Raw genomic sequence first — 26,272 nt, 5'->3', positions numbered from 1 at the left:
GAGATTTTATCTAATTCTCCACTAGTCTTTCATAAGTTCTGTGTGCTGAAACTTTCACATAAAATATAGTTTTATTATTATTATTACTATCTTTGTAATCTGTTTTTAAAGTTTTTTTGTTTAAAAAAATGCAATGCACTGTAATAGTGAAAGCAGAACATGTTCCTGGCAGGATTGAGGAAAGAAGGGATCTTTTTCCAGGCAGAGTTAAATCTCATGGAATAGGTAAAATAACTACTGTACTGTTTAATTTAAAATTAACTTTGTAATGGCTATGAAGTTTCCATTTGACATTCAGGACATACCGGTAGCTGGTAGTTTCTAAATCTCCTTTGTTGAGCTTTTTCCAGCAGTGCAAAAAGGATTTCTTTTTGGAAGTAACTGACCGTTTTACCTACATTGGGTAAAAGGGACTTTCTGATAACCGATTTGGGGTAATGAAGGAAAAACTTTTGAGAAGCACTGCCTTTCCATCATCTAAAAAAAGTTTGCCTTCCATGTTCAGATCTAGGTCAAATTATATTTATATAGAGTGATGGGCACCTCCGTTTCCATTTTATCGTGGAAATTGAAAGATTTGCCTGTGATTCCAGTATTCCCAAACCCATCTCCATCTGAATGCATCATCCAGGACGAGCAGCAATCGAACGGGTGAAGGCGATAGGAATTATAATTGTGGTTATTGCTGCTCTCCATATGCTAGCTTTGGGTTGAGGGGCAACTCTCTAGGCTGTGTTTTGAATCCAGGTTTGGTTGAGTTCTCAGATGCCATGTGGTGAGTTGGGGCCAATATGCTTTAATCCCATCCCCCCCCTGCAGCTGAAGTGGAGAAGCCTTTGTTATGTAAAGTGGACTAGCTTGGTCTTCTTAATGACCCATTGACAAAGTGGGGATGGGCAGGAAACTATTCTGTCTTTTAAAACATGTTTCTTTTCACATCCAGAGAAATATTCTGCCTTTTCAATATTTCCTAGGATATTTCATTTTTCTGGGAGAGGGCTGGGTGATAATTTCCTACAGAAGAAAAAACACTTTTGGCACCCTTTGAATGTTCTTCCATTCTCATTTCATTACTTATTTATTTATATTACACCTTTATTATTTTTATAAATAATTCAACTCGGCGAACATGCCTAATGCTCCTTTCTCCTCCTATTTTCAATGCGCTGTTTGTATAATTTCCTCATCTCTCATAATCAATGTGAATGTGAGAATCTGAATTCATACATTTCTTAGCAATTATTTGTACTGTTTATCTGAGTTGGGGCCAATATACTTTAATCCCATCCCCCCTGCAGCTGAAGTGGAGAAGCCTTTATTATGTAAAGTGGACTAGCTTGGCCTTCTTAATGACCCATTGACAAAGTGGAGATGGGCAGGAAGCTATTCTGTCTTTTAAAACATTTTTCTTTTCACATCCAGAGAAATATTCTGCCTTTTCAATATTTCCTAGGATATTTCATTTTTCTGGGAGAGGGCTGGGTGATAGCTTCCTCTAGGTTGAGGTGAGCGTACTCCCGAATAACCCGAAATACTTCCCCGCATTCTTTTAATTGCTAATAACGCCTAGTTGCAATAAAAGGTGGACTTTGCACAGAAAACTTCGCTCTTTCTCTCCGGCTTTGTGCCTTTGCGAACAGCTTTCCATTCGCCAATAGCTCGCAACCTTCCCTGCCAAGAACTGGGCGGAGGCAGTGCAGGAAGTTTCCCGGGCGGACCTCTTTCGGTGTGGCAATGCCACCCCCCCCCCGGAAGTGAACCGGAAGTGATCGCTTCCTTCTGCACACGCGTGGGGGGGGAAAGATGGTGGTCACCAGGCGAGTAACGCGGCGGAGCGAGTCGAAGGCGGAATGGCCAGCTGCGGAGGTGAGAGGAGGAGGAGGAAAGAGAAAGAGAGAGGCGCGCGCCGCACTCACGAGCGCATCTCCCGTCGGGTCCGGCCAGCGCACGCGCGCCCGGCCATTCCGTTCCCGTTCGGGGGGGTGCGCGTGCGCCGCGTCTCCCTGCAACGTTTTTGAGTCGCGTTGGCGTTTAAAAAAGAGCCGCTTGAAGGCGTCGATCAACCGGGGGAGGTTTTTGAGGGGAGCCGGGGTGTGTTGCTGGCCTTTTACTGGACGCAAATGCTGAGAGAGTGGACATTGACGTCGGCTGAGGAAAGAGGTGGGCAGGGAGGGGCAAGCCTCGGGATGCAGCGCCTCGGTTTGTGACGGTGTTTCGTTTTGTGTGGGTGTGTGGGTGTGTTAGAAACTCATTTCTGGTTTAGGCGAAAAAGGTAAGAGCGACGGTACTATGGCCGCCGTTTTACTGACCTTGCACGCCCCTTGAAGACCTCTTAGGAATGGGGGTGATGTCAATATTGGACAGTCTTAAGGTTAAAGTGATGGGGATTTGAAGAGGTCTCAATCCTAATCCTAAAAAAAATATAAGTGCCTTTGTTGTTCCTTTTGGGATATAATCCCAAACATAGCAGTTAGACTTATATATACCGCTTCATAGGGCTTTCAGCCCTCTCTAAGCGGTTTACAGAGTCAGCATATTGCCCCCAACAATCAGACAGACAGATAGATAGATAGATAGATAGATAGATAGATAGATAGATAGATAGATGATAGATAGATAGATAGATAGATGATAGATAGATAGATAGATAGATAGATAGATAGATAGATAGATAGATAGATAGACAGACAGACAGACAGACAGACAGACAGACAGATAGACAGAGAGAGAGAGAGAGAGCAATAGCAATAGCAATAGCAGTTAGACTTATATACCGCTTCATAGGGCTTTCAGCCCTCTCTAAGCGGTTTACAGAGTCAGCATATTGCCCCCAACAACAATCCGGGTCCTCATTTTACCCACCTCGGAAGGATGGAAGGCTGAGTCAACCCTGAGCCGGTGAGATTTGAACAGCCGAACTGCAGTCAGCTGAAGTAGCCTGCAGTGCTGCATTTAACCACTGCGCCACCTCGGCTCCTAGAAAACCGTGAGTAGCAATACTGCAGAGTGCTCCGTCGATCTGACCGCTTTGGCCATGACGCAGACAAGATCACAGATCAAACATGGACTGTGATCTTGTCTGCGTCGTGGCCAAAGCGGTCAGATCGACGGAGCACTCTGCAGTATTGCTACTCACGGTTTTCTAGGTAGAATTTTGTCCACTGGTCAAACTATGAGAATTGTAGTTTCTTTGGGAATCTTAAAACACAATGGAAAGAAATGCGGAATAATATTTTTCCCCTCGATTTATAAGATAAGATAATATTTATGGTCATTTTTTTCTCTGTGGAAACATTGGCACGCCTTAAAAATGAAATTCTGATGCCCACTCTCAAAAGAAAATGTCCATATATACGTTATATAAGGGAAATATACAAAGAAAATTAAGTACATATTAATCTGCTAACTACAGCTAGAATAGCATTTGCCCAATGCTGGAAACAAAATAATACCCCCTCGGATGAATTAGTGATAAAAAAAAAACTTTGGATTGTGCAGAGATGGACAAATTAACACTGAAATTAAAAGATAAAGAAGAGTCGGAATATTATGAAATTTGGAACAATTGGTACAAATGGCTGCAAAACAAGAATAAAATTAATGAAGCCAAAAAACAATATATATAAATATATATAGAACTATGTATAAAGTGTGTAAATATAGGAGCGAAATATTATATACATTTCAGGTATGATGACATAACAATGTTGATGTAATGACTGTAAGGTGGTGTAGAAAGGAAAAAATAATTTAAAAAATCTGCTAATAAGAATGTTTTGCCAAGAAGCATAAATAAGTTTTTCCCCCATTGTTCATTTCTGTCTGCCTTTCTCCCCTTAGCAGCAAAATCTCTGAATAGGTTTGTCATTATTTTTCTCTACTTTATTTTGTGATGGATTTTTGAATAAGAGGACTGATTGATCATCTGTTTTCTCTCCCTCTCTCATTTTATTCACAGGTTCTCTTTCTTAGAAACTACACTGGTAAAATTCAGAGGGCGCAGGGCTTCTGCAATGTTTTTCTATCATACTGCATGTGTTCACCAGTACAATAGTTATCGGCCTCACATCTCACCTATCTATCCTTCTAAGATGAATCAGTTTTCAGATAGCAGACATGATCATTTATCCATTCATTTGAGAACTAGGTAGAGAGACTAATCAGTGGGCCTTTTCTCATTGCAAAAATTGGATTACCGTATATACTCGAGTATAGGCCGGCCCGAATATAAGCCGAGGAACCTAATTTTACCACAAAAAACTGGAAAAGTTATTGACTCGAGTATAAGCCTAGGGTGGGAAATGCAGCAGCTACCGGTAAATTTCAAAAATAAAAATAGATTCAATGAAATACTTCACTCACCTCATGATGCTGATGTCCCGCTGTGATGATGATGTCCCGTGCAGCCGCGGGAGCGATGTCCCGTCTCCTATGACACACGGCACAGTGATTCCTATCATTGGATCACTGTACCAGAGGAGGAGGTGGGACATCGCTATGTGGCTGCTTGCCATAACAAGGAGGAGGTGGGACATCGTTGCAGAGCGGCAGGAGGGGGAGGAAGGGGAATCGTAAGACAGCCCTGCATTACATTAGAACGTGAGGAGGGGGGATGGTGCGGTGCGCGCTGCGCGGCAAACTGACACAGAGGGAGGGGAAACTCACAGGGGCACTGGGCCATTCACGAGCGTCACCCAGCGGCATGGCCCCGCCCCTTTTTCTCCTCCATTTCGGGCAAATTTTTCACTGACTCGAGTATAAGCCGAGGCGGCTTTTTTCAGCCCAAAAGTGGGCTGAAAAACTCGGCTTATAGTTGAGTATATACGGTAGTAAAAGTTCTCCTCTTAAAATTCTTGGGGTGGGGGCTAGTTGGTTTGGGTTATAACATAAAGTGACACATTTCTTGTTTTATTTTTCCTTAGTTTTTCTTCCTCTGCAAATGAATTGTTTTTTCTTTTAGCCAAGTAACTTTTTCTTCAGCACAAGATTGTGATTTAGTAATCTGCTGCAAGTGTTCGGGGAGATAGATGAGTATTCTCTCTAACCTCTTTTGGCAAGAAATGTAGAATAGCAAATGGAATACTTGGAAAATGGAGTAGCAAACCAAATTCACTTTCCCTTGTCCATGGCAATTCCTGCTGGACCATACCCCATAAGCTACTCTGCGCACAATGTATCTCTCATTATAGTTACGAAGTAGGAAAAATAGTTATTAATTTTTTAAAAAGTGTTAATTAACCTTGACTTAATGTTTTCAGTCCAACAAATATAAAATCTATAAAGCAAGTATGTCAGAAACTAGTACTGTTCATAAAGAAGCTGACGCATAGAAAATCAGCTTTATGATGCCAGGCGTAACTTTGTTCCTTAACTACAATAGATAATTAATAATCTGTTTCTCCAAAAAGAAGGCCGGGTCTTATTTTCTTTTGACCCCCGAAAAAAGGGCTAAACATAATTATTGACTCACATCATGACAGTGGCATCAACTCTGCCCAGCAGGAGCCCGCTGCTGGCACATTTCTGCAGCCCCTTGCTGCCACTCGCACCCCATCGCCCCGGCCTCTGTTTTGTCTTTAGATTCTGGAAGGCATCTGCAGCTGAAAGCAAAGCTCTGGATTCATCTGGAGCTCTGTTATCGGCTGTAAATGACTTCTGGAAAGGCATCTGCAGCCGATAATAGAGCTCTGGATCGATCCGGAGCTCTTGTTACTGTCTGCAGATGCCTTCTGGCAGAAACGGAGGCCAGGGCAATGCGTGTGAGTGGCGGTGCGAGGCCTGGTAAGTAGGGCAGCTCCACCACCCCCCTCCCCACCATAGTTTATTTTTTACCTGTGTGCCTTGCCCCATCCCCTACACCCCAGGGTGGGCAGGGTCTTAATTAGGGCTAATTTTGCGGGTGGGGCTTAATTTGATCGCATGCGCGCAAAAACGTGATAGGGCTCCTTTTCAAGGTGGGTCATCTTTTTAGAGAAACGTCGTAGTTCAGAACTTGTGAGTTTCTCACCTAGCATGGATTTATTTATGTATTTTTATTTTTGCTTGTTACCTGATATCCTTTTCATTCTTACAGCAGACTGCAGTGGAAGATAGCCCGTCTGTAAGGATAACTAGAAGCAGAATCCAAATGATTTCCCCTCCCCGAGTCATATCTGAACCTCAGAGTGAAAAAACGAAAGCTTCTGAAACAAAATTGGAGGCGGAAGAGCCTTCGGAAGCACGCACAGTCTTGAGTAAAAGTAACGCTGAGCCCCTGGCAGAATCTCAAGTCGATGGAGATGTTTCAGAAGCGGAATCAACCTGTTCTTCCATGTCTGGTCTTCAAACGCCATTATTTCTACGAAGAACCAGCACCAGAATAACCAGGCGGCAAATTGTAATTCCTTCTACCCCAGAGATTTCAGCTAAAAACAGACCAAGCAAAAGAAACGTTACCCATGAAAGTAGTAATTATCAAGACCACGATGATACATCTGAGGCAGAGTCCTGTTCGTCTGTTGTCTCGGCAACAAGGACCTCAAAAACTCTGAGAAAGTCTAGACATCGACAGGTCAAGGGTAATGTGTCGCCGGTGTGTGAGGTTCAAGATGAAGAGGTTTCCGATGCTGAGTCTTGGTGTTCGGGTATTTCCTTTAGCCCGTTTAAACGAATGACCAGGAGTATGGCACTGAAATTGCAAGCCAAACCGATATCCAAGACTGAAAGGAAAAGCAACGCATTAGGAGAGGATACGGAAACACCCGAGTGTATAATTCCATCTGAAACAATAGTAATCCCTGATTCAGACGCTTCTGATTCAAATGCCGAAGAAGCAGATTCTCTTCCTTCAAACTGGATAAAAGAGCACCTTAGCCCCAATAAAGAAAAGTGTCTCCCTAAATCTGTTGCCAGCAATGATCTGCAACAGATTTTCTCAGGCAGTAATGAGGAAGTAACAAAGGAAGATAATAAAAACTTGCCTAAGCAAGGGAAATTAAAGAACAATGATGATGAATTGGAGCATTCCAGTTCAAAACGAACAGCAGCGGATATAATTGATATAACTCAGACTCCAGAAGAAATGCATGATCAATCTTCAGAAAAACCCATGCAGGTATCTGAAAATCAGTTGCCTTCAGAGAATTCAAGAAGATCTCCACCCGATCCAGAAAACCTTGAACAATCCATTGAGTCCTCGGGAAAAGCAACAGCGAGTAAAAACAAGAGCTTAACACCCGAAAATGTTAGAGAGACCCGTTTACATAAAAGAGAAGAAATAATAGATAGTGATGACGTTTCTGAAGTAGGTAGCCTCACCAACAAAACAATCACATCACCCATTGTTAACAGAGATGACTGCAGACCTTTGGTTTCAAGCATAGATAGTGATGGAAGCCTAGAAGAGGAAATTGCTGAATCCTCTTCGTGTGGAACCAAAGGCAAGGAAGATAGAAAAGACCTCTCCGTGTCTCTTACAAGTCAGGAATCTGAATATAATAACTTACGAAAACGGAAAAACAGCAAAATAGCTGCTGGATACGTCGAAGAAAGTACTGAAAGCCCCTTGAGAGAAAACCAGTCCAATAATCAAGAGGTGTTTGTCATTGATAAAACTCCTGGCTTAGATTCTCACAAAGATTATTATGTTGAGGAAACACAAAGTGAAGATTCATCAGAGGTGGAAGAAAGTGAAGAAGAGTTCGTGGATGAGGACGAAGAGGAAGTAAAGGCAAACAGAGGATTGTACGTTCTTTGAAGGAACTTTATATGCTTAGTAAATGGCTTGGTTGGAGTGGCTAGTTTTGTGCTAAGGTATAGTGCAGTGATGGCTAAACCTTTTTGTCCACATGCCGAAAATGCGTGTGCGCACAACAGTGCCGGCGCATGCCCACACCCATAATGCAATGCAGGTGTGCCCCCTTCAGGCCTCCCTGAAGCCTCCTGCAACCAAAAACGGGCGGGGGTTCCCCCATGCGTGCCTACGCTGTTATAGATGCTATGTCTGCCTTGTATGCAGCTTTATTCCTCTCTAGCATTCATCTCCATTGTCATGCCTCTCTAGGATTTGCCTTTATCTGCTCCTTTGAGGCAATTCCTGTTCCTGTTGGATGTATATAGTTATATTGTTGATGGCTTGTATAGTGTTTTAACTGCATTTTGATTAAACAACATGCACTGCAGAGACCTGAAAATCAGCTGGCTGGCAGGAGGCGTGCGTGCATGCGCAGGGAAGCTCAGCTGGGGCGATGGCTCCCGTGCCAGCAGAGAGGCGGCACACATGCCATAGGTTTGCCATCAAGGGGATAGTGGGTACAAAACCTTTGGGTCCTAAAGACCTAAGTTCCAACCACAAAAACGCAAGTTGGCCACCTAAGGTGTTTCTCTAACTTCTAAGAGCCATTTGCCAATTGATTATGAATCTGGCAAAGAATAAGATAAAGTATGTGTGTGTGTGTGTATGTATATATGTATATGTGTAGATAGATAGATAGATAGATAGATAGATGATAGATAGATGATAGATAGATAGATAGATAGATATAGATATATATGTGTGTATGTGTATGTGTGTGTGTCTGTATATATATATGTGTATGTATATATATGTATGTGTGTATATATGTGTATATGTGTGTGTATGTATGTATATATGTGTATACATACATACACATACATACATACATATATATATATGTTTTCTGAGGTTTTCGCGGGTATTTGTAGGTCTTTGGTTATTCGGGTTTTCTCCCGCGTAAAATTGGAAGTGTCTTGGCGACGTTTCGACGAAGTCTCATTCGTCATCTTCAGGCTTGTTTGCTCCGATTGGTTCTTCCAGGAGCAATGTGAGATCTCGGCTGTTTCTTCCTTTTAACTTACCTCCCCCCTGCCAGCCATTTGGAAGCCCGCCCTTATTGATAAGTCCCTAACATGAGGAATGACACCAGGCCCACACTCACAATAGCCACACAGGATGTCACCACCAAACATCCACGAAGAAAGCGGACAAAAACCCACATTGATGATGAGGCACGACCAAGGACCAGAAGCCAGACCGCAACTGCACCACGAGCCACTTTAAACCCCTCCTATCCTTACATGAAACACAAATCCCCAACCAATCAGAACACACCTTCACCCAATCAGAACACAGCCAAGCTCCCACCCAATCAGCTCAAACCCCCACTGGCAGTTAAAAGGAAGAAACAGCCGAGATCTCACATTGCTCCTGGAAGAACCAATCGGAGCAAACAAGCCTGAAGATGACGAATGAGACTTCGTCGAAACGTCGCCAAGACACTTCCAATTTTACGTGGGAGAAAACCCGAATAACCAAAGACCTACATATGTGTGTGTGTGTGTGTGTGTGTTGTATTTGTGCTGATAAATAAAGGGAGACTAGTATAGATCTATTTCAAGTTATTTAGCTCTCATCAGCTAGCCATACCCTTACTGGGATTAGAAGCTGATGAGAGCTAAATAGCTTGAAATAGATCTATACTAGTCTCCCTTTATTTATTTATCAGCACAAATGCAACACAAATGTAACAAAGGCAACAGTAAAAATATTGGGTTTCTGTCTGGATGGTCTCTTACGACGAGCCGATGGACAGAGAATGGAAGCAGTGAACTTCCTCCCATATTTGGGCATACCAGGGGTTGTGACTTTAAATATAGATATAGATATGTATATAAAGTATTTTTAGATAATCAGTTCTTTCTCTTTCAGAGTATCATTTTCAAGCAGTATTGATCCTGGACTAAACATTAAACAGTTTGGAGGTTTATATATTAATTTTGGCTTAGGAAAGCAGAAACCCGGATCTCGTGACGTTCCACCACTAAAAGAGAAAAAAACAGATGAGGTAAATTGCCAAAATCTAGCAATTAAATTGAAAACTAGAATGAATAGTAAATCCTAATTGTCATTCTAGCAGCATTATAACTACCTGGACTATTTTAAAAGCAAACATTTTGTATGTTCTTTTGTAAGAAGATTTCCTTTTGGTCACAATTCAGCCCGTACGATTTTTAAAAAAAAAATTATTTAATTTATATATACTTACATTTAATTTATACCTTGTGACACTTAGTGGTTCACATCAACTACAGAATGGAGCAAAAAAAGTTGTTCCCAGTAAATTAAATTTAATATTAAGTTAAATATTATGTTTGTAAGCCACCCAGAGTCCCCTTATTGTTGAGAGGGGCAGCATATCAATTTAATAAATAAATGAAATATTAAGATGAAACAATATCACTTGAATTAAAATAGCACAATGCAACCTTACATTGCAAAAGTGCTCTGGGATAATTCAGATTTCATTCATTTCTGGAAGACCGTTAATGATGGGACCAGTCTTGCCTCTAAACAATGGATGTCCAACCTTTGGCCTTCCTTGGGCCCGTGGCCCGTCAAAAGCGCGTTCCACAAAAGCGCGGTCGACGAAATCGCGTATGTGACGTCATCACAACGTGACCAAAAAGATCAAAAAATTGAAATAAAAATTAAATTACAGCAAGCCGATTCACATAAAGTTAAGGGTTAGGGTTAGGGTTAGAGCGTTAGCGTTACGTTTAGCGTTCAGTTAAGGCTTAGCGTTAGGTTTTTCGTTACATTAAGGGTTAGGGTTAGGTTTGGGGGGGTTAGGGTAAGGTTTTCGCTTTATTTTTACATTTTTCTATCTTTTTCGTCGCGCTGTGATGACGTCATATACGCGCTTTCGTCGACCGCGGTTTTGTCGTCCGCGGTTTTGTGGTGGAACCCCTTGGGCCACATGAATGAAGAGGAATTGTCTTGGGCCGCATATGAAATATATAAGAAAAGTGATGTCTATAAATAACAAGCGTCCTTATTGTGGAGCAGCCTTACTAGCTGTCCACAGTTGCATGTGTCCCATGGGCTTCAGGTTGGACATGCCTCTCTTAAGGGCTGGAGGCCTTGGTCTCCCTCACTTCCTGGAAATAGCACTATTTACAGATGCTTAATGTGGGTCAAATCTAGCCAGAAAAGGCAATGCTGAAGGTACTCAGATGCTAAGCCAAGAATAAATTCTTAGTAGTCCCAAACTTCCTTATACAGCCACCCCTTCAAAATGACTACACCATTACTTAACCTGTTCTCTATATCAGTGTTTCTCAACCTTGGCAACTTGAAGATGTCCGGACTTCAACTCCCAGAATTCCCCAGCCAGCATTCGCTGGCTGGGGAATTCTGGGAGTTGAAGTCCGGACATCTTCAAGTTGCTAAGGTTGAAAAACACTGCTCTATATTTTCTAATATCATTCTTTGAGCATTTTTAGGAATCAAGTACAGTTGTCCATACGTACCGTCACTCTTCACATCAGGTTTCGTTTGTGCTGCTTTTATTTTATTAATTAGTTTGTACGCCGCCCGCTCTCGGAAGACTCAAGGCGGCTTACAAATAAAAAGGGAAGGGGGAATATATTAAAAAAAACAACAATTAAAAATGTCAACAACATTCATGACTGAGGATGGGGCTGGATAAATCAACAGGCCCAGGCCTGCCGGAACAGCCAAGTCTTGGTCGCTTTGCGGAAGGGTAGTAAGGGTCCGGATCTCAAGACGGGGAGATCGTTCCATAGGGCCGGAGCAGCTATAGAGAAGGCCCTCCCCCGGGGGGGTCGCCAGCCGACATTGGCCGGCAGATGGAATCCGGAGGAGGCCTAGTCTGTGGGATCTAATAGGTCTTTGGGAGGTAATTGACAGGAGGCGGTCTCTCAGGTAACCAGGTCCGATACCATGTAGGGCTTTAAAAGTAACGACTAGCACCTTGAAGCGAGTCCGGAGACCAATGGGAAGCCAGTGCAGCTCGCGGAGGATAGGTGTATTTATTGACACGTCAGTAGCTGAGTGGCTATCCCTGCCCTGCTCATTAACTAAGTTTGCCAGGCCGTCATCTAAGAATTTCCTAATGAGAGTGTCTTGAAAACCTCAGCTTGCAAGCAACTTTTCCAGAACTACTTGAGCGTTGGGTCAATTTACTAACTCCGTGTTTTCCAAAAGGCCTTTAGAGTCCTATTTGCATTGTACTTGTAGCTGTGGCCTAGCTTAATGAAATCTCTCTCGGCAGCTTTTGCAGAAAAGTATTATAACTCCTGATTTTGAGAAAAAGGAAAGTGTGCCACCTTTACGAGAATCAGTCCATCAGTTAAAGAAGCAACGTAAGGTAAGTGAAATGCCATTGCGGTATCGATCGTGGTGTAGGGTCTCCTGCTTGGGGGGGGGGGTTGGATTAGAAGACCTACGAGATCCCTTCCAACTCTGTTAATCTGACACCCGGTTAATGCCATATTTAAAGTCTGTCTTTAAAAAAATTCTCTGCAAAGATGTGTATCTACTGGCTTATTCCTCACTGTTTACTAGATTCATCAATAGTTATAAAATGGGATGATAACACGTGGTCCCCCATGCTTTGTGGCCTTTTGGGATGAAACTGAAATATAATAGAAATAAATGCACTGCCACATTCTGCCACACTCTGGACCAGTTGTAGCTTTCCATGTTGGTCTTCAAGGACAGTCCCATGTAGAATGCATTGCAGTAATTTGATTCGATTTTGATTTGATTTGATTTGATTAAACTTGTATGCCGCCCTATTCCCCGAGGGGACTCAGGGCGGCTAACAAACCAAATAGGGAAAGGGGGAGTACAAAGGACACAAGACAAAACAAATATAAAAAACAAATTAAAAACAGATTAAAACTCATCAACAGCCACAACCATTCGAGTGGGGTTGGGAACTCATCAGCCCCAGGCCTGCCGGAACAGCCAGGTTTTAACGGCTTTGTGGAAAGCCTGAAGGGTGGTGAGGGTCCGAATCTCCACGGGGAGATCGTTCCAGAGGGCCGGAGCAGCCACAGAGAAGGCCCTCCCCCGGGGGGTCAACAGTCGACACTGGCTAGTTAATGGAATCCAGAGGAGGCCTAATCTGTGGGATCTAATTGGTCGTAGGGAGGTAATTGGCAGGAGGCGGTCTCTCAAGTACCCAGGTCCGATACCATGTAGGGCTTTAAAAGTAACGACTAGCACCTTGAAGCGTGTCCGGAGACCAATAGGCAGCCAGTGCAGCTCGCGGAGGATAGGTGTAACGTGGGTGTACCGAGGTGCACCCACAATCACTCACGCGGCTGCATTCTGGACAAGCTGAAGTCTCCGAATTCTCTTCAAGGGCTGCCCCATGTAGAGCGCATTACAGTAGTCCAGTCTTGAGATCACAAGGGCATGAGTGACTGTTCTGAGTGCCTCCCGGTTCAGGTAGGGGCGCAATTGGTGCACCTGGCGAACCTGGGCAAATGCCCCCCTGGTCACAGCTGACAAATGGAGTTCTAAAGTCAGCTGTGGATCCAGGAGGATTCCCAAATTGCGGACCCTGTCTGAGGGGCGTACAATTTCACCCCCCAGCCTGAGAGATGGAATACAAGGCCAATTATTGGGAGGGAAAAACACAAGCCGCTCGGTCTTGTCGGGATTGAGTGCAAGCTTGTTCACACCCATCCAGACCCTAACATCCTCCAGGCACTGACCCATCGCGTCAACCGCTTCACTGAGTTGGCACGGGGCGGACAGATAATCTTAAGTAATCTAAACAAAGAGTTCCTTTTCCCTATGTAGTTGCTTCCCTAACATGAACTTGCTTTCAGAAAAGCTGTTGAAGAAAATGAAAAAGTCCCCTTTGTAAATACATTTGGACGTGCAGTAGTATGTGACAATATCTCTTCCTGACTCCAAAGTACAGGTGGTCCTCAACTTACGACCCCAATCGAGTCCAAAATTCCTCTCGCTAAGCGAAACATTTGTTAAATGAATTTTGCCCCCATTTTTTGAACTCCCTTGCCACAGTTAAGTGAATCACTGCATTTATTAAGTTAGTCACAGGGTTGTTAAGTGAATCCGGCTTCCCCATTGACGTTGCTTGTGAGGAGGTCACAAAAGATGATCCCACGATCAACTGCAACCCTCATAAACACGAGTCAATTGCCAAGCATCCACATTTTGATCGCATGACCCTGGGGAAATGCCGCTACGGTCATAAGTGTGGGAAAATGGTCAGTCCCTTTTTTCCAGTGCCATTGTAACTTTAAATGAACTGTTGTAAGTCAAGGACTACCTGTAACATGTCATTGTGATCTCTCAGGATTTCCCTGGTAAAATTAATCTTATTTAGACCAGTGATGGCTAACTTTTTTGTCGTTGTGTGCCCAAAAGCGCATGCCCATAATGTAATGCGTGCATGACCCCAGCACATGTGAGCGAGACCCCCGCCCCTCGCATGCGCACCTGGAAAGCCACATGAGGCCCCAAAATGCAACGCGAGCACACGTGCCCCCACCGCATGCATGGCAGAGATCTGAAGACCAGCTGGCTGGCGGGAGGCGCATGCACAGTGGAGCTGGGTTGGCGCTATGGCTGGTTCGCCATCACGAATTTAGACCTTTCAGATAGAAACAGCTCCTCGAAGTACATTTTAAAGTGGTTAAAACATTTTAAATACTTCGAAAATTATCCCACTATAAAGCTAGAAGGCTCACATTGCGGGAGGGGAGGGGTATTGCCCTCTTCAGTGCCGGATTAAAAAATCTGGTCTCGATCCACTGATTATTGGCCTAATAATTGAATAACCCTGACGAGTTTTGAAAGAATGCTTGTAACTTTTCCCCCAAAACAGATAGACCGAGCAAAAACAACAGGTGATGGTTGGTTTGGTATGAAAGCTCCAGAAATGACCGAGGAATTGAAAAATGACCTTAAGGCTTTGCAGATGAGAGCCGCCATAGATCCTAAACGCTTCTACAAAAAGAACGACAGGAAAGGTTTTCCCAAGTATTTTCAGGTAAGAATGTTGACAGTGTTTAATACTTGGCATATAAGGTGTGTGTGTGTAATATGTTTACTATTCATTTCACACCAAAAGAAATATCAAGCTTGCTTAAAAAAAATAAGCATATTTATCATTAAGATGTTTCTGTGAAATCCAGGCAACTACGTTGAGTAAAAGTGGCTTGCACTCCACAGAATTAAAAGTCTTTTTACCGATTACTACAATTTTCAACTTCTGCTTCAGTTAGTAATAATGCTTGTGGCAATTATAAACAAACTGCATAATAATTTGTGTTTTTTTTTTTCTTACAAAGTTACAAACACTTGAAAACATTGTACAATTTGCTGGTGTTTTACTAGAAACATATCTTGGAAATACTTTACAAGGGCTTGGGAAATAGTTTAGTTTTTTTTTTTTCTTAACTGTTCATTTGCTTACTAGCTTATATTGTTTACTGCACAGCCTCTGCTGCTTTAGTAAATTTTTTGTGTCCTGTTTGAAGATGGCACATGGATTGCATCTGGTTGTGTAGTTGATGGCGAAGCACTAACACGGCATAGAAATAAGGGCGTTGATTTTCATTTTTCAGTTTTTTTCATTTGTACCTGCTGCAAAAATGTTTTGGGGAGACCCTCCAAAATACTGTAAGAGGCAGGTCAAGAGGAAGGTAGAATGGACCCCAATTGTGTCATTATCTTCCCCTGCAGGTTTTAGTATTATTTTTACAAAATATTGTCAACATGTTTAAACGTATGCTAGGTTTATGAATGACTACTTTAGCTAATGCTACTTAGAACTGGCTGGTTATTTTCTGTTCATTTCTGCCTAGATGTTTTCTTGGAATGTTAAGTTCTTTGCTATTCTTTGTATTTTTGTACAAAATACTCTTTGTACAGTATTTTGGATATAATATTTAGCATGGCAACATAGAGTGCTCCTGCTTAAAATAATGGTTAATGTTTATTTTTAGAACAGTATGTTCTAAAATTCTATGTTTTTTGTTGAGTTTTTTCTCCCTCTCAGCAGTAAATGAGGAATTCCCGGCCTTTGGATTTTCTCTGTAAACTGTATTTTGATTCCCTTTCCCATTATTATTTTTTTTGTTTTCAAAATAGTTTTTGTTCTTCTGCAATATTGCTGAAATTGTTTTTAGTCAATAGGGCTGATGTAAGTTTCTGTACAGATAGCCCTCAACTTAAGATCACAATTGAGGCCAAAATTTATGTGGCTAAGTGAGACACATATAATGTGTTTTTATGTTATCCCATTTTACAACCTTTCTTGACACAGTTAGCAATAGCAGTAGACTTATATACCGCTTCATAGGCCTTTCAGGCCTCTCTAAGCGGTTTACAGAGAGTCAGCATATTGCCCCCAACAATCTGGGTCCTCATTTTACCCACCTCGGAAGGATGGAAGGCTGAGTCAACCCTGAGCCGGTGAGATTTGAACCGCTGACCTGCTGATCTAGCAGTAGCCTGCAGTGCTGCATTTAACCACTGCGCCACCTTGGCTCATATTGCTAAATGAATCACTGCAGTTGTCACCCTAGCAACACAGTTGTTAAGTTAATTTGGATTCCTCATTGACTGCCCTGGGACATTGCGACAGTCATAAATATGAGAGCCGAGGTGGCGCAGTGGTTAGGGTGCAGTACTGCAGGCCACTTCAGCTGACTGTTTTCTGCAGTTCAGTGGTTCTAATCTCACCGGCTCACGGTTGACTCAGCCTTCCATCTGTCCGTGGTGGGTGAAATGAGGACCCAGACTGTGGGGGTGATATGCTGATTCTGTAAACCGCTTAGAGAGGGCTGAAAGCCCTATGAAGCGGTATCTAAGTCTAACTGCTATTGCTATATGAGTCAGTTGCTAAGCATCTGAATTTTGATCGTGTGACCTTGGATCATAACTGAAAAACAGGCATGTGTCACTTCTTTCAGTGCTGTTGTAACTTTGAATGGTCACTAAGCGAACTGTTGTAAGGCAATAGCAATAGCAGTTAGACTTATATACCGCTTCATAGTGCTTTTACAGCCCTCTCTAAGCGGTTTACAGAGTCAGCATATCGCCCCCCCCACAGTCCGGGTCCTCATTTCACCCACCTCGGAAGGATGGAAGGCTGAGCCAACCTTGAGCTGGTGAGATTAGAACCGCTGAACTGCAGATAACAGTCAGCTGAAGTGGCCTGCAGTACTGCACCCTAACCACTGCCCCACCCCGGCTCAAGTCAAGGATTACCTGTACACTAAAAGATGAGGCTGAGCACTCCAAATGAATTTGGTATTAATACATGTTATCCTTAGATTAATTCTCCATCACCTCTTCAAATAAAAACAAACTCATCGTGCGTTTTCTTTTTCAGGTTGGAACTATTGTGGATTCTCCAGCAGATTTCTACCATGCTCGTATTCCCAAGAAAGAGAGGAAGAAAACGATTGTGGATGAACTTCTGGCAGATTCAGAGTTTCGACGGTATTTACATTTTCACTTTATTTTTTTTTAAATTTATTTTATCAATTTCATATATACATTCACAATTATATGATCTCATAACTGTTATTAATAATATGTATTTATAACAATTTTTCCCTACTGTTGACAATATACTTGAAGATTGCTTTTTTATCATCCCATAGATCCATCTTATCTTACAACGGTCCTCCTTCTTCTTCCCTCCCTCCCTCTTTCCTTCCCTCATTTCTTCTCTCCTACTCCCCTTCCTTCCCTCCCTCCTTCCCCTTCTCTCCTTCCCTCCTTCCTTCCTTCCCTCCTTTCTTTTCTCCTTCTCCTTCCTTTCCCCCTTCCTTTCCTCCTTCCTTCCCCCCTTCTCTCCTACATTCCCCCCTTCCTTCCCTCCTTTCTTTTCTCCTTCTCCTTCCTTTCCCCCTTCCTTTCCTCCTTCCTTCCCCCCTTCCTTCTCTCCTACATTCCCTCCTTCCTTCCCTCCTTTCTTCTCTCCTTCCCTCCTTCCTTTCCTCCTTTCTTCTCTCCTTCTCTCCTTGCTTCCCTCCCTCCTTCCCTCCCTACATTTTCACTTTAATGTAGTCATTTGGGTGGTTGTAAAATGAAGTGTTTCATTGCTGTTGGGCGTAGCTGAATGAGTTCCTCCATCCTATACGATGCAGTTCATTCCATATGGAAGGCCCTGTGATGTGTTGCAATGCCTCTTAAAATGCATGATTGGGTGATAAGATTTTTGGGGGGTGTTGTTTTCATTGCAGTATTGAGATTAAAAAATGCCTTCCTTGGAGCACGATGGTTGTCTGCCTGTCTTCTCAATTTTAGATGAGTTGTCACCTTGATACTCCTTTCATTTGAAATACATTGACCGTTTTTTTGTTTATATATTATTTGCTGCCTTTTGTGATTTCTGGATTGTTTTTATTATTTCCTGATAGTTAACTGTATATGCTGTTTTGAATGTTTTTGTTTAAAGAAAGCAGAATAGAAGTGCGCTCATATGCAAGAAAGCAAAACAAATCTTTTTCTCCTCATTCAGATGATGTGCAGGAGGTGTTAAGGATCACAGGCCTTCTTGTTTTATTGCAATAATTTAGAGTACAGGAAGACAATCCCATTCCAGTCATAAAAGACTCGATGATGCTTAAACCTAATATACTAATTGGATTGAAAATAGGGGGGGGGGGGAATTTAAAAATCCAAAATGGCCTTACGTACAGTTGATGTCAACTCAAATATTCATATTCCCTGTTACATCCAGACGCCAAAAGCTAGGTTTTTATAGGAGTATGGGGGATGATCATATTTCTGAATGAACTTTGTTCAAGATAGGAGGGGCATTGATTGAAATCTGATGACATTGCATAGCTGGGACTTAGGCAGAGCCGAGGTGGCGCAGTGGTTAAATGCAGCACTGCAGGCTACTTCAGCTGACTGCAGTTCGGCTGTTCAAATCTCACCGGCTCAGGGTTGACTCAGCCTTCCATCCTTCCGAGGTGGGTAAAATGAGGACCCGGATTGTTGTTGGGGGCGATATGCTGACTCTGTAAACCGCTTAGAGAGGGCTGAAAGCCCTATGAAGCGGTATACAAGTCTAACTGCTATTGCTATTGCTATTGCTAGTCCCATTTTAGGACTTTTTTTGCCACATTTGTTAAGTGAATCACTGCAATTGTTACATTAGTAACACAGTGAAATGAATCTGGCTTCCTTCCCCATCGATTTTGCTTGTCAGAAGGGTGCAAAAGGAGATCGCATGACCTTGGCACACAGAAGCAGTCATAAATGTAAACCAGTGGCCGGGCATTCAAATGTAAAACACCTGGCTATGGGGATGCTGCAATGGTCACAACTGTGAAAATGGGATTGGATTCCGTATTTGGTTGCATTTATTCTTCATAAAAAAATTGTTTCTCTTATTCAGGTACAATAAAAGGAAGTACCAAGACATCATTGCTGAGAAGGAGGCCCTCTCCGCAGGAAAGAAAAACCGGAAGAAGAAGAAATTTCACAAATAGATTTTTGCTGGAACATAGTTTTTTAATGGTGAATTTATGAGTTGGAATTTCGCACAAATGGTCCTGCTAGGACTGATCACATTAACAGCAAGAAGAAAAGAAGGGGTGTAGAGCTTTTTTCCAATAAGATTTTGGAACTGAATGTGAAACCCTTTGTCACGTCCTGATGAAAATATGCAGCAGAGAGGATGACGTTAAAATGTTTTTAGAAGAAACAACCTAGTTTAAAATCAAACTGTCCGTTTAAAGTAAAATGGGAATGAGCGTAACTTTAAAAAAAAAAAAACAATATGAGATTATATTTGAAATGTGGCTGCTGTAGAAGTATATGCCTCTTTGTATATCTATTAAAATATTTTGTAAGAATTAATGGGCTTTCTTTAATATATACCGTGTTTCCCACAAAATAAGACCCAAACAGAAAAATAAGTTCTAGTTAAGATCATCATCAACCCCCGGGGGGTGGGGGTAACTAGCACAAGTGGTGGCACGTGCGCACGGGCCGACAGTGTGTGCCAGCAGCTGCAGCCTAATGGCCCCTTGGCCAGCACACACTGGGGTTATGCAGTCCTCACAATGCAGATGGAGTCCGAGCGCGGCTGCCACCATGCCATCCGTCCAAGCAGGAGGCAGAGGGGTGAGGTGGGGAGAGGAATCCTGTTGAAGCTGTTAACAGCTGCAAAGGGTGGACCGACGTCATATTGAACCCTATGGATTAGGAATGGGAGGTCACAGTAAGTTCATATGCGAGTAAAGGCAGGTGAGCGAATACTTTGGGCAATATAGTGTACATTGAATACAGCATTTTTTGCCCTCTGAAACACCGCCCCCTTTACCAAAATGGCTGTGCATAGCTTGTAGAAGGCTTTTAAAGAGCTGGGGGCTGGGGAGGGCAGAAATGAGCAAAAAATGGCCCTTTTTTGCTCAATTTTGCCCCCAGGAGCATTCTATAAGCTTCCTAAAGACTATCCATGCCCCCTTTTTAGCAAAAAACAGGCTGTTTTTTGCTCGTTTTGCCCCCACCTCCCCAGGAGTACTCTACAAGTCGCCTAAGGGCTATTCATGACTTTTGGGGGGGGGAAATGGGGCTATTTTTTGGGAGGTTTGCAGAGTGCAAAACCTTTTTAATTTGTGTCTTCAAAACCTTGGCGCGTCTTATACTCTGAAAAATACGGTTCTTTTCTACGCTTCCTCTGAAATTCATTCAGCTTCCACCTTACTGGTATTTTGAAGGCTCTTCACAGAGGCCATTAGGGAGAACGAGTGACCCCTCTTTCTTCGTTTTTGTTCCTCTCTTAAGTTTGTTTCCTTTGCCACAGCTCTTCTCTCTCGTGCCGCTTTTGTGTTTCCTGTATTCTGCATTCTTAAATACTTACAGCAATTATAAAACACCCACAAATCACTGAGAATTGTGCAATATTATATCCCACAGCATGAAATCACAACTGCTTGTTCTTCAGCTGATGTTGGTCTTCACTCACATCTAATTATTTCCAAGAATCTAGGATGTTGTAATATATCAATGTAATATATGGGCGGATCAAAGCAGTGTGGCATTTTGCAATAGAGAAATGGAAATCTTGTCAATGCAGATTTCCTAAGTTGTTCGAGGCTTTTGGCACGCCACCCAATGGGCCCATAATCCCTGGGATCACCCCTGAAACACAAATATAACAAGGATTTTAATGATAAATTACATACGGATACAGGCGAATATATGTGTCCAAGGATAACGTTGCAGGATTGGTCCCTCTGATCAGAGGTTCCGTCTTTTAAGCTTTTGGACTCAAGTTGCAGTCCATCTTCAGGGAACTTCTCTAAAGATAGAAATTCCCTGAAGATGGGTTTCAGCATGACTCCAAAAGCTCGGAAAACACCTCTGGTCCCGGTGATCGACCCAGATTGGATCCTGAATAAAATATATACAATAGAAATAATTACAAATAATATAAAGTAAAATATATTCTTCCACAACTGGAAAAAAAATGCTGCTTCTATCATTATTTAATTTTAAAACACTTCAATTAACAAAAGTAGGATGTTTGCATACGGCATAATGTGTCCTAACTCCAGCATCATCTTTATTAATCCATCTGGACCCACAATGGCCATCTTAAAACAGAGTTCACTTTGCTTGGTAGTGTTTTCATCTGGGAAGAAACTCAGCCTTATTAATTTTTTTGCAGTAATAAATTATGCCCACCCGCTAGGAGTAGGGGAGAGGTAAGGGAAGAAGGAGGGAGAAGGAGGAAGGAAGTAGGGAAGGGAGGGAAGAAGGAAGGGAAAGGAGAGGAGGGTGGAAAGGAGAGATAGTAGGAAGGGAAGAGTAGGAAGCTTTGCTGGCTGAGGAACTCTGGGAGTTGAAGTCCACAAGTCTTAAAGTTGCCAAGGTTGGAGACCACTGCTTTATAGAATAGAATTCATTATATAGAATAAATAGCTTTTTTTGGGGGGGGGGGGCAAGTATCAAATCTTGTAAAAATGTCGAATGGTCGGTGTAAAATATTTGATGAATGCTTGGTGGTTGAACAGCTCAGGCACAGGACTAATTGCGAGGCGTATTTCAGAGTGAGATCGGAATAAAATTACTGCAACCGATGCTGGAAATGTGGCTTTATTGAAAGCCCTCAGGAAGACAAGCGTTGCCTTCATTGTTCCCACCAAAGAACGGCTGGCACTGGGCAGCCATTCTTTCCCAAGACTTCACAGTCGTTAAGAGACTTCAACTCCCATAATGCCTTCAAGGAGGCCTTGCCGGCTAGGAATTCTGGGAGTTGAAGTCCACGCCTCTTCAAAGTGGCTGAGGTCACGACGCGCCGCTCTCTCTCTCCCGGGTCCCCACCTCGGCGGCCCCGAGGAACAACGATTCGCCAATCACGGTCGTCCTTCCCGTCTAGACCCCGCCCCCTCAAACCTTTCCCCGCCCCTCAGGCCCGAGCGCCTCCCTGCCGAGTCACCAGGCGGCGCGCGCCGAGGGGAAGAGAGAGCGGCCTTGCAAAAGGGGAGGGGGGGGATGACGGGGGGGTGGGAGGTTCCACGTCGTGCTTTGCAAGCAATTAAAAAAAAAAAAAAACCCGCCGCTTTTCGGCGGCTCAGCAAATAATTGACTGGATTCCGATCATCCAGGAAGCACTTTTAAAAATAAGAGGAAGGTAAATAAAATTGGGGTTCCCGACTCCGCCGGGACTCGAACCCGGAACCTTTGAATGTCTTCAACCTCTAGAAGTCCAATGCGCTATCCATTGCGCCACGGAGCCACCTGTTGGATTCTTGGCACATTTGCTATAGGACTTTGGAGTTCGACTTTTCGCCCGGGCTCCAGGAGCAAAGGATCTTTCCCAGATCTGATTTTAGAGTTGCCAGCGCTGCTCTTTAAAGATTTCCGACTCGCTTCCGGCAAAAGCTGCTGATTCCCGCCCGTGTTCAGCTCTTTCTTTCATTCGAGTGGCATTTCCAAGCCTGCTTTGCCATCCTTTTAAAAAAAACCCAGGCTCATTTCCATAGTGGACGGTGACTGAAATCTAGAGGTTGCATTTGATAAGAAAAGGGGCTTTGCATGTTCTGTGAAACATGCATGTTCTGCAAGAAAAAAAGGGTATAAATCCTGTGCATGTTCAGCTGAAGGAAGCAAGCACCGTTGCACTAAGAGGGAAACTGTAAAGAGTGAGTTAAGATTTGCAGATAGTTGCAAGGTATTGAATTTCCAATAATTTTTGAAATGGGAGCTAATGATTGCCATCATTTTCGACTCCTAGTTGACCACATACAAATATTTCCCTGAACTAATTTCACCATTTTAATTTGATCAGTTCTTTGCATTAACATCTACATCATTCTGGATTGACTTGTGCCTGCTGGTAAGTGAGCTGGGTTTTTTTCTTTTATTTTTTTAATGTATTTTAAAATAATATTTTGTTTATTGTGCATAGGATTTTTTTAAAATAGCTTTATTCTGTGTGGATTCTTTTTTTTAAATTGTCTTAGACTATTTAAAAAAAGATTCTATCCAAAATAAATTGAAGGGGAATGGTTTTTAAATGGGAGGTGCTACGAATTGAAGCTGAAGCCATTGTATGCAAAGTCTGTTTGCTCTATCACTAAATATAGTTGACATTTTGTCCCCCCCCCCTTAATAGATCTTCCCAAAGATGAATATATCTCCCCAGAGATCCACTTGCAATCGTCATCCCTTTTAAATAAGTGTGAAGGAGGAGCTGAGAACCAGTAAAAACTCTCTGGGAACTTGTGGGATGTCAACATTGGATACACAGCTTGTAGATCAGTGTTTCTCAACCTTGGCAATTTTAAGTCCTGTGGACTTCAACTCCCAGAATTCCCCAGCCAGCTGTGCTGGCTGGGGGATTCTGGGAGTTTAAGTCCGCAGGACTTCAACTCGCCACAGTTAAGAAACACTCTTGTAGACCAACCACACGTTTCTTGGGATCAGCTCTCAAAAGTTCAAGTTTCGCCTTGAAATGTTCTGCAAATCTCTCCAAAAATTACTCCCAGCTGGTTATTGTATACTCTCGTCTCTTTCTCCTGCCACTTCGATCAATATATTGTATGAGGTCAGCATGTTTTGGCAAAAAAGGCAAGTGGACAATTGCAAGGGAGGGGGGAGGAAGGGAGTGTTTTGCAGAGTATATAACAAACAAGCAGAAAGGGTCTCCTGCCTCTTTTTCAGCACACGTGCATAAAACGGGCTAGCTGAAAGTTTCCCCTGCCTTGAAAATGCAAGTGGATGAAAACAGGAGCGAAGGAAGAGACGGCAGCTGGAAACAGAGGCGAACGCTTACCTTCTTTCCCAAGGCAGTGCTCTCTCTCTCTCTCTCTCTCTTCCCCTCCTTCATCATGCGCTCTTTGAACAGTGTGCACATACTAAACAGGGGACGGGATGGAGAGAGTGGTGCAGTGCGGTGAGCAAAAAGGAGTCGTTTGGATCAGCGATGTGAAAGGGGCGAAGCGAACAATCCACCATCAAACATCCTTCCTCTCAATTACATCTCGACTGAGGGCAGCATAAATCTCAGTTGGAGCATTTATTTCAGGGGAATAAAGGGAATCGACTGGGCAAATTCTACTCCAGGGAGGAATAGGGTTGGTTGCTGAAGTAAGACAGCTATGAGAGTTTATTTGTTTATATATGTGTGTGTGTGTGTTTATAGATATAGATATAAAATCTATTTTTATATCTATATATCTATATCTATCTATCTATCTATCTATCTATCTATCTATCTATCTCTATCTATCATCTATCTATCTATATCTATCTATCTATCTCTATATCTATCTATCTATCTATCTATATCTATATATCTCTATCTCTCTATCTCTCTATCTCTCTATCTCTCTCTCTATCTCTATCTATCTCTATCTATCTCTATCTATCTATCTATCTCTATCTATCTCTATCTCTATCTCTATCTCTATCTCTATCTATCTATCTATCTATCTATCTATCTATCTATCTCTATCTATCTATATCTAGATAGATAGATAGATAGATAGATAGATAGATAGATAGATGATAGATAGATAGATAGTTTTATTTGTGCTGATAAATAAATAAAGGGAGACTAGTATAGATCTATTTCAAGCTATTTAGCTCTCATCAGCTAGCCATAGATACCTTTCACCCTGGCTGGCTGATAAGGAGTCGAGCTCTGTAGCTCAATGATTAACACATCTGCCTAAGAGGCAATAGAGCACAGGTTCGATTCCCAGCAAGGGTATGGCTAGCTGATGAGAGCTAAATAGCTTGAAATAGATCTATACTAGTCTCCCTTTATTTATTTATCATCACAAATATAACAAATGTAACAAAAAGGCAACAGTAAAAAAAAAATATTGGGTTCTGTCTGGATGGTCTCTTGTGACGAGCCGAAGGACAGAGAATGGAAGTAGTGATCTTCCTGCCATATTTGGGCATACCAGGGGTTGTAAAATCTATCTATCATCTATCTATCTATCTATCTATCTATCTATCTATCTATCTATCTATCTATCTATCTATCTATCTATCTATCTATCTATCTATCTATCTATCTACACATACATACATACATACACACACATCCATTGCTCTATATATTGCTGCCAGTGTTTGTGAAGCTTCGGAAGCCAGCCTTTCTATACGGGTAGTCCTCCACTTACAACAGGTTGTTTAGTGACTGTTCAAAGTTACAACAGCCTTGAAAAAAGGGACTCGTGATCATTTTTCACAATTACGACTTTTGCAGCACCCCCATGATCATGTGATCCAGTGGTGGGATTCAAATAATTTAATAACCGTTTCTCTGCCCTAATGACCAGCAGGGTAGGTGGGGCTTGGTGGTCATGTGATCATGTGGGTGTGGCCAAGTCAAGGTCACTCAGGTCGATGGGCGCTTCACCTTAGCTGTGACAATGTAATAAGGGTTAACGGGAGAGGCAGTTTCTGTAAGCAGGGCAATAAAGATGAGGCTAGAAAAAACACCAGAATGTTTCCTTCCTGCCTTCCTTACAGGATTAGCCCTGTAAAGTGGGGAAAAACAAAAGGAGATTTCCTCCAACAATCAGTTCTCTGAACTACTTAGAAAGTTACCAACCGGTTCTCCCGAATAGGTGCGAACTGGCTGAATCCCACCACTGATGTGATCAAAATTCAGATGCTTGACAATGGGTTCATACTTATGACGGTTGCAAAGCCCCAGGGTCATGAGATTCCCTTTTTGTGATCAACCGACAAGGAGAATCAATGGGGAAGCTGGATTCACTTAACAACCGGGTTACTGATTTATCGGCTGCAATAATTCAGTTAACAACGGTGGCAAGCAAGTTAAAGTAAAATGAGGCAAAACTCACCACTCATTTCTCAATTAGCAACTTTTGAGCTCAATTTTGGTGACAAGTCAAGGACTGTCTGTATTCCCCTTCTGAGAAACTATCTCAGGTGGGAGAGAATGAGGAGAGCCCAGGAAGTACTGCCTACCTA

The 26,272-nt window shown here is 42.6% G+C and overlaps 1 protein-coding gene and 1 non-coding gene across 3 annotated transcripts; one reads left to right on the top strand and one right to left on the bottom strand.

The window, feature by feature from the left end:
- Positions 1-1,759: 1,759 nt before the first annotated feature.
- On the top strand, positions 1,760-19,302 carry DNTTIP2 (deoxynucleotidyltransferase terminal interacting protein 2). 2 transcript variants are annotated; one of them, XM_087719268.1, is made up of 7 exons: positions 1,760-1,866; positions 6,074-7,722; positions 9,707-9,842; positions 12,072-12,167; positions 14,667-14,831; positions 17,181-17,290; positions 19,203-19,302. In XM_087719268.1, the coding sequence occupies exons 1-7, from the start codon at positions 1,804-1,806 to the stop codon at positions 19,294-19,296; spliced, it is 2,313 nt and encodes a 770-aa protein (XP_087575394.1). In that variant the 5' UTR covers positions 1,760-1,803; the 3' UTR covers positions 19,297-19,302. The 2 variants fall into 2 exon arrangements, with proteins under 2 accessions (XP_087575394.1, XP_087575395.1); XM_087719269.1 differs by having other exon boundaries at positions 1,773-1,866; positions 6,077-7,722.
- A 3,166-nt stretch (positions 19,303-22,468) lies between these two features.
- Positions 22,469-22,553, bottom strand: TRNAR-UCU (transfer RNA arginine (anticodon UCU)). Its single transcript is given in 2 exon segments — positions 22,469-22,504; positions 22,517-22,553. It is a non-coding gene; the product is annotated as a tRNA-Arg (tRNA).
- Between the last annotated feature and the right edge of the window lie 3,719 nt (positions 22,554-26,272).

The sequence above is a fragment of the Thamnophis sirtalis genome, unplaced genomic scaffold (assembly GCF_051295495.1).
Source record: "Thamnophis sirtalis isolate CommonGarterSnake01/CBP01778 unplaced genomic scaffold, rThaSir2_p1.2 scaffold_7, whole genome shotgun sequence".
NCBI classification, from domain to species: domain Eukaryota; kingdom Metazoa; phylum Chordata; class Lepidosauria; order Squamata; family Natricidae; genus Thamnophis; species Thamnophis sirtalis.
Note: the sequence above shows the minus strand (reverse complement) of the source record. Positions and strands in the feature narration are given on the sequence as shown.